Below are 8,618 nucleotides of genomic sequence, written 5' to 3' on the forward strand. Positions count from 1 at the left end.
AATTTACTCAGATTTAGTTCTGTATGTATTAGGCAGTGTATCTTATGTTATACTAATTAAGGTAACGAGAGAATTGATATATCATGTAGCATTTTAAGTTTTCAAATTGTTGCTTGATATTATTTGCATAATTCAGATTTGCTGATTGTGTCTTCTCCATTTGAATATTGGTTAAATGAATCTATCTTGGGGTTTGTTCAGGGGGTCCAAAAGCGGCATGTGCTGGTTGTGCTGGTTTTGCTGCATTTTCAGTCCTGATAGAGAAGTTCCTGGATAGACACGATTGAAGCCAAGGGAACATTCAGTTTTGCTGGCATAGTTCATGAATTTGAGACGGGAATTTAAGACCCATCTATACAATTCTTTTTAATAGTTTTTCCCTTGCCCAGTTACAACTTAATTATATTTTGTAGCCTTCGAGGGATGTAAAATGTGTTTCATAAACACTAGCTATTCCATTTTGTAATCGTTTCAAATGACCTTAGACAAATTTGCCTTTCATACTCGGAAAATTCAGTTGAGATCACATGATATTACATCATGAATTACACCCAATAAAATCATTAGTTCCAAAATTTCTGCTGTGCTTTTCTCTGAAGTTGTCTGGGGAACTTCCTGTTCTGATATGCTGCCTGTCTTCGTCTTTTTTATAAAACTTGGTTCCTGGAATTTCTCACACATCACCAATACTTTGTCTTAGCTGTCGAGACCCTTATTTTTTTTTTTTTTTTGTTTGGTTTTTTTTTTTTTTTTTTTTTTGTGCAGCTATAGCTCTAGATTCACTAGTAGAGACCAATAAATAGTTCAACAAGGTGGAGATTGTTATATTAGTTGGGTTGCCTCACCATTTCTTGCTGGCCCAGATTGAGACTTGTGGGCTTGGTCTGTTGGAATTAATTTCGAGTTATAAAACGCGTTTTAGAGAGACACGCTTTTGCCTCTTAAATGGTTGAGGTTCAGCCGTACACGTGGCTTCACCCTCACCCTTGGATGGTTGACTGATTAGATACTTACTTGGTTTTGGCCCTGATTCTAGACCATTCGAAGTTTTTCAACCTTTCGCTTTTCTCTCCTTTTCTCTGAATGATAGATTAGGATTCTTGGGTTACTGTAATTCGATATGTTCTTGGTGATTTCTCAATCTGTAATCTTAGTGATGGTTTCTGATTGTGTTGTATAGTTTGTTAGCGATTGAGAGTAAGTTGGATTACAATTTTTTGAATAGAGGTGAAAGGAAACTCGAAGTACATATTGTACTGTTTTTGGTTGATACTTAGTGGATCTTGAGCTTTATCACCTTTTGGTGATGCTCAACCGGTGATTAGGTCGCAAGACTGAACATCCGAGCCCTTTTTAGGGCGAAAACATATCTTTGTGTTTGAATCTTTTTAATTTTCTGCTAATTATTTTTACTGCAAAGCGATCCGGTTTCTTAAAACTTAACGTTTTTCGACTTAACAGCTCCAAGTCAGACTATACTTATACAGGAAGAGTCCTTACAGTTGCTTTATAAAAGGTGCAGATGCACGTAACTTCATTTGTAGAATTGACATTTGCAAATCAACACTGACATGAAAACAACATGCAGAAACATATATTAGGTTAAAAACCACTAGAACATACAAAAACTTAGAACTAACTTGTCCGAATTCGAAATATACAAAATCCTACTTAAGAAGACTACCCCATCTCTATTAAGTCCACAAGGCTGCTGACACATGAATAAACTTCTATAGATTTCGCAAACTCATCATGTAAAAAATACACCACTCAATCCTCGTATCACAAAATGGAAGAACAGTATTAAAAGAAGTATGGTGGTATCGTGGCATCTTAAGATATGGTCATTAGACTCATTACCATTCATAAAGAAACAGAAAGGTGGTCAAATTCCACAAACAGATTACTTCATTTTACAAACAGAAAAGAATATGAAACCAAATCTAATCTCAAAAGCCATAACATTTGAAAACAGTTATACCTCATATCCGGGTACATGAAGTATCAAAATCATCGGGAGCCACTCTCGCAATCCAATTACTAAGTGTCTTCTTTATGTCTGCGTGATTCACATAAGCCAGCTCATACATACTACACAAATTCACTACAAGTGTCTCATTCAGTGCCATTGTCGGAATTCTCTCCAATGCACTCTCCAATACCTTAATTGAATCCGATAAGTCCCTCAAGTACATCAAACAAAGAGCTTTGTTATTAATCGCCACAACATCTGATCCATCCCTCTCTATACACTCCTCATACTCCCTTACCGCTGACACATAATCCTTTCCCACCAAGTAAATCATCGCCTTATTCCTACTAACCAAATTCTTCAAGCTCACATCACTAGTCTCATGCCCAGCCACCATTTTTTCAACCGCGTCAAAACTCATCTTCGCCCCTTCCAAATCCCCATACTGCATTTGCACACAACCCAACTTAGACAACAATATGGGATCCTCTTTCTCGCCTATCTCCGCCCTCAACAAATCCAAGCACACCTTAAACTCCTTCTGGCTCAAATGATAACTTATAATCGTATTAATTACCAATCCCTCACGCTTTTTCCAGATCCCCTGCGAAACATTATCATCACTAGCACCCTTATTATCACGCTCATCAATGGCGCGGGATACGGGTTTTAATTTCTTATTCCGGATGAAATGTAGGAGAGAGTAAAGGCGGTCAAGGGATAATTGTCGGTTCCCGAGGGTAAGCGGCAAGTGGGCTTGTAGCCAACGGAGCGCAAAAGGAACCATGGATCCCGGGTGATGATTTGGATATTGTTGAGGATAGGATTCGAATAAATACTGCCTGGAGTCCAGATCATCGTCTAGGTTTTCGAGTTCTAGTTGGGCATCGGAGAAGCGGCGGAGTTTGATGAGGGCAAGGAGGTTGAAGGTAAGGTATATTAGGTGTTCATGGGGCTTGTTGAGGAGGGAAAGGGATCGAGCGCGTGCAACTTTGTCGAGGACAGTACGCCACGAGCCGCGACACGCGAGGTCCTGGAGGGTGGATAACTCGTGGCAGTGGGAATTGAGGGAGGAATATGGGTTGGAGAGCGGATCTTCCACCAGATCAGCGGCGGCGGTGGCAGCAGCGGCGGTGGAGGAATTTGGTGGTGGTGATTCGGGGACGTCCATGCTGGAGGCTATTGTGCGCCGGTGGATACAATTACAGCTCTTTAAAATCGAGTTTTGAGTAAATTGATTTATGACTATCAACTTTGCAGATTGTAGCAATCGTTTCTATTATTTTAAATGTCACTTTATAATATATTTTATAAGGTCTTACTATTAACAAATCGAGTAGGCGTACATTTTAGTGAAGGACGGTCAAATTGGAAAACAAATAATAACTCGTTGAAAATTGGACATCTCACGAGGAAAATCCTTTTTTTCTGTTTTATCGCAATTACCGAAAAGTTATATGCTTGTATTTGAGTCTGAAAAATTGACTTTAATGAGATAATTGGTGGAAGATGAGTAGCTCTTCAAGATATTTTTTAGTTTATATAAAGAGTTTGATACGACAAAGGACATAATAAAGAAAGTGAATGCAACGGTTTAGAGAAATTATGTCACAATTGACAATTTTGTAATTTGTATTATGTATGTTGTGGTGGAAATTTGCTAAGACATGTTTGTCTAAACTTATAAATTAGCAAACTTTTGTACAAGTGACTTTTATTTTAGAAGCATTGGACGCCTGATCATGAAATATCGACCAACCATCCTCAAAATGTCAATCTTATTTCATAATGTAAATATCGAAAAGATATACAAAATCATTTTAAAAGATAACTGAAAGTTAAGTGAGTCAAAAGATAGTATCAAGTACCAACTTTTTCGCACCTCAGCCTGAAGGGTCAAGTCATTGTTACCAACAATAAACTTTAAACTAGAAGTTTAACTCATGTCATCGATGTTTTAAAACCTTCTTATAAATCAAATAAATCATGCTTCCTCTGTACTTTATTTTATAATATAATTTGCACAGTTAAATCATAATTTTTAGCTTCAATGTCATTGCAGTCGAATTAGAATCCAATTGAGGTAAATTTATTTTAATAGGAGATGGTATCAAGCAATTCAATATTTCCAAGTTGAGTGAATTACATTACAATACATTCTCTTTAGGGTTTCTTATCTTTTGTGGTAAGTTGATAACAATATTAGTAATTATTGAACTGTTTGATAATGGTCGGTTTGTCCAATATCATGTAGATGAGTTTTTTCATCCACTCCATTATTGACAAAAAAGTATGTTATGATTAACGAGAATAAAAGGAAATTTAGATATTGACGATAAACTGAAAAGATGTTACATTCTACTGAATATCGTTTCATAAATCAAAACTCAAATGTTACAATATGAAAAAGACATTTTCATATTAGAGTAGGCCTTGCAATAATGAACAATGATGTTGTGACGCTTCTTCAAGGGATTTCCTGAGCTCCTGTTTGATTTATTTAAAAATTAAATTTTTGATAGATTTTAGTAAAAAATGATGAAATATTTGATTGAAAAATTGATTTGAATCTTATAAAATGTGAGGTAGAAAATTAGCTTAAGAGAAAATGAATTTTAAAAATGGGGAAAAAAACAAATGAAAATCGATTTGAAAACTTTATTGGGAAATCATTGCGGTCCTTGTCTTCTTCAAAATATTTTCTAAAGAAAATGGAGAAATAGAGCACGTATCTTCCCCTTATAAGTACTTTTAAATTAAAATTTGAGAATGAAAGCCTTCGAGAGTGAAAGGTGCGTGATTTCTTCTTTTTTTTTTAAATAATAAATAATATATATATAAGAAAGAAAGAGAAAAAGTACATTTTAGAATTGGAGCGAAAGAAAATTTTGTTTCAAGACAAAATCAAAGAAGAAGAAACAAGCAGAACTGGAGGGTTTAAGCTCTTGTTGGACAAATATTAGTTGGTCAATCCTCAATTTTAACTACACATATCATTAGTTCACAACTTTTATTCACTTCTTAACCATACATTTAATAAGATTCACCAACTCATAATATATTACTAGTCTATGTTACATGCGATGCACGAGCTGTGCATGAATTATGGTTTGATTAGCGTAGTTATTGAATATGTTTGAAAATATATCGAAAGATGGAATTATTGGCAAAGAACTAACCAGCAAATAATTGAGATAATAGTATATATATTGATGTGTTTGATTGTGATTTGTAAATTTGTAAATTCATCGTAGTTAATAATGTGTTTGTATTACAGTCAATGATAGATATGAGAGAATAAAAATTAACTTTATTACCATCGTTAATTACAGAGTATAGCCAAGATAAAATAAATAATGACTGATTTTCGAGATAGATGATATAGGGATTACATATACATCATTTGTCATTACTTTTTTTTGTGTGGCAGCTTTTGATCAGGAAATTATACATACTTAACAACATAGAATTCCAAGATCAAATTTACAATGAAGACAAATTTCACAAAACGAAATAGCAAAAATTTCACAAAACCAAACAGCATACTCTTGTCATAAGGTTGGTTTTATGGAAAAGATTTCGACTACTATTTATTCCAGTTTTTCTTTGTGAGCAAATGGATTTATGTCTGAACTTATGTTTTCATCACAAGCTACTTTTGAACTGGAACTATCATTAGAAGATTTGAAAAGGACTTTTTTCTCTGGAGGTGACCAATCTTTTTGATAGTATGTAATAACATTTTTCCCAACTGCAGTAACCACAACCCGACTGTCAACCTTTGTTTGGATTTTTTGTTCAAGACTTGTATCGTCAATATTTGTTTGGATTTCTTGTCTTGGACTTGGATGGTCTAAGTCTGTTACAGAGATGATATCAAATCTATAACTTGATGAATTAGGTTCATTTTGCGATGCTTTTAAGTAGAAAGCTCGTTCAGTATCCTGCATTTTTTTAATGGTTGCTTCGAAGTTTGTCTTTGAACTCTGTGTGTTAATTTTAAATTGTATTAATATTATTCTACTAAAATATGTACTGAATGGCAAAATGTTTGAGATAGGTTGGATTTCTTACAAATTTGGTTTCTTCCATCAAAGACTGTAAAGTTATAAATAATAGTTTCTCAGCTGGTTTACCAATTGCATTTGCACTGATTGATTCCGTGACATCTGAAAACTGCACATATGCTCTACCCCTAAAGTGAAAAAAAAAAATTAGTAATAATAGATGCAAGAGTAACAAAGAGAAGTAGAAATTTCATGCATAAGTAAATATTTTACCTGCACCAAATGAAGTAAAAAATGAAAAGTAATTAATTGTTAATGTATTTTATCGAGGAATAACTTTGAAATTGGGATTCTTGGAAAAAATACAAAGATATGTTTCTCCAAAATCAACATTCGACCGTCTAAAATAGTTGTTGCAAGCCATGTACCAAGATTTGCTATCAAGTTTGCCTGTCGTTGCTGTACCGTTTACCCAATAAAACTTTTGTTGTTACCAGTATAGATATACTTAGAGAAATTATAGGAAAAATAAATAATATGATTGAGTATATCTTGTAATATATATCTTTATATTAGGAAATAAATATAGGCTGATTGAATAACACACGTAACCTTAGTATTACCGCTAGAAAGCGTCCCTGAAGATTTTGAATAGGAGGCACAGGTGGAGAAAGATTTGTGGGGCTTTTGTCCATGTATGATTTTTTTCAATACAAAATCATCTATTTTAATGAAATTTGTTCTTACCCTAATCAAAAGACATGAAAACAATTAGTAACTCCAATAGTAATGTGTGGAAAAATAATTGAGAGGGAAAAAAAGAATAATAAAATATAGCACTTTGTACATATCATTCTGTCATTTGTTTTACTGCGTTGAAAGGTGTATTTATGAAGAAAGTGGAACGGACTTTCATGGACAATTTTAAACCTATATAATATCGAAATAGAGAATGTGTAAAGGATGTAACATATACCTTAAGAGGAGTTTAAATAATACAATAGAATATACCAAATAATGCTGTAACCTTTAGACGGGTTGCAAATATAACTGGTTTTTTGTCAATAATGTTTGCTATCAGTAAGCATTCTCTGTCAACAAATGAATCCCAAAGTGTAAGCATCATTGTTTTGAAATTCATGTCTAGAAGTATGATATCTTGCAACCAAGTTTGGTTGCCATCTTTGGATTGAATCAATCGTTTGGGCGTCATATCAACTGCAACTGCAAGTATATCTGCAAATTTGAAATGAGCCATTAAATTTTCTTTTTTCTGAACATAATCTGTACAAATTTGAAGGAAACTATATTTTGTAGAATCAGTATATGATTATTTAAAATCTATGAAATTTTGACTTACTTAAATCAGCATCTGTATCCATGTATTGTTAGAGTTCATGAAACTGTGTCAATTGATATGTTGATAATACAAACTCTAGATTATCTTCATTCAATTCTTCAATACGAGTTTTTCCAGTTATTGTCCATTGAAGAGAGCCAGTCGAATATCTGTAGTTTGTCGTATTGTTCTTCACATAAGCTTTCGAAATGGTATAAGTTTTTCCTAGAAAACGTTGATCCTCAAAAGCAGTGATATTGGAATCATATAAGCTAGCATGAATAGTATTACCCTGAAAAATGATAAGGAACCATATAAATAACTGTAATATAGGTGATCTTAGATTAAGGAAAAAAACAAAAAAAAAAAAACAAAAAGAAATGAAGAAAAAATGTATGAAAAAGAGTTACCTGAGTATCCATTAATATCAAAAGCTGGTACCTTCCATTGCCTTGTCTCGAATGCTTTGGTGATTGTTTTTCAACTACAATCACTTTAGTTTTCCACTTTTGATTGTTAGAAATAATTTCTAGTAGAAGTTGGTATTGTTCTTCCATCGTGGCAATTTCGTAACAGAATAATAGAGGCAAAATACACACAAAATGAAGATTTCTATCGCAAACTATTTTGAGATATCAAATTGACAAATAAAAGAAGATATATATAGACTGTAAGATTATATCATATTTGGTTTCCCGTACTTTATCTTCTATTCTTAATTTTATTTTTTTATAAAAAGTAATACAAGTATGTGCTGCGTAAAATCTTATTATTAGTCATATACTGTCATAACTTGTTGTCTGCATGAGATATGGAGATTACTCGTAATATTCATTTACTGATAGTACAGAAATAGCGTGAGTTCAAAGATTTACACTTAGAGCAAATTATGTAAAACTATATTTTATTCGTTCTCCCTATTATAAATTTAATAAAAGGGCGTCAAAATTTGAATTAAAAAAGGATAAAGATAGGATTTACACGGTAAAATCTTATCATACCCATACTCTATTGATTCATAATGACTGAACATAGACATAGGTTGTCAAAAGTTTAAACATGGTACTAGAATGGCTCTGAATTAAATTAAGTTGTATTCACCGGGGAAAAAGTATTCATGCTACAAACCTTCATTGTAATGGAAGGAAAATTTGATTCAATTATTTTTTTAGCTTAAATAAATTGAATTGTAAATATCTAAATACGCATGAATATGTTGATGTATGATTTTGTGTATGAAATTGAAGAATTCAAACAAAGACGTAGATTTGAGATTGTATAAAATGTGTGAATAGTTTAT

The 8,618-nt window shown here is 33.0% G+C and overlaps 2 protein-coding genes across 5 annotated transcripts in view; both read right to left on the reverse strand.

The window, feature by feature from the left end:
* LOC111390063 (trafficking protein particle complex subunit 12) overlaps positions 1-3,237 on the reverse strand; it is a 9,878-nt gene extending 6,641 nt beyond the window's left edge. For 2 of the 4 annotated variants that reach the window (XM_023015043.1, XM_023015046.1), the window contains exon 1: positions 1,982-3,237. In XM_023015043.1, coding sequence (XP_022870811.1) covers positions 1,983-3,143 — 1,161 coding nt within the window. In that variant the 5' untranslated portion in view covers positions 3,144-3,237 and the 3' untranslated portion in view covers position 1,982. Of the gene's footprint in view, positions 1-829; positions 1,567-1,981 lie in introns of those variants that run through there. The other 2 variants (XM_023015045.1, XM_023015042.1) reach the window with 2 other exon arrangements.
* A 3,592-nt stretch (positions 3,238-6,829) lies between these two features.
* On the reverse strand, positions 6,830-7,875 carry LOC111390065 (replication protein A 70 kDa DNA-binding subunit D-like). Its single transcript, XM_023015048.1, has 4 exons — positions 7,729-7,875; positions 7,414-7,610; positions 6,991-7,283; positions 6,830-6,909 (listed from the first exon to the last, which is right to left on the reverse strand). Exons 1-4 carry the CDS (start codon positions 7,873-7,875, stop codon positions 6,830-6,832), a joined length of 717 nt encoding a protein of 238 aa, XP_022870816.1.
* Between the last annotated feature and the right edge of the window lie 743 nt (positions 7,876-8,618).

Source organism: Olea europaea, unplaced genomic scaffold (assembly GCF_002742605.1).
Source record: "Olea europaea var. sylvestris unplaced genomic scaffold, O_europaea_v1 scaffold647, whole genome shotgun sequence".
Taxonomy (NCBI): Eukaryota; Viridiplantae; Streptophyta; class Magnoliopsida; order Lamiales; family Oleaceae; genus Olea; species Olea europaea.

What these genes read in the sequence shown, in the direction of transcription:
- LOC111390065 (XM_023015048.1), bottom strand. Translation starts at nt 7,875, where the DNA reads ATGGAAGAACAATACCAACTTCTACTAGAAATTATTTCTAACAATCAA. An exon ending in TGATATTAATGGATACTCAG is followed by an intron (nt 7,611 to 7,728) that starts GTAACTCTTTTT and finishes ATCATTTTTCAG; the next exon opens with GGTAATACTATTCATGCTAG. An exon ending in TTGAATGAAGATAATCTAGA is followed by an intron (nt 7,284 to 7,413) that starts GTTTGTATTATC and finishes TACAAAATATAG; the next exon opens with TTTCCTTCAAATTTGTACAG.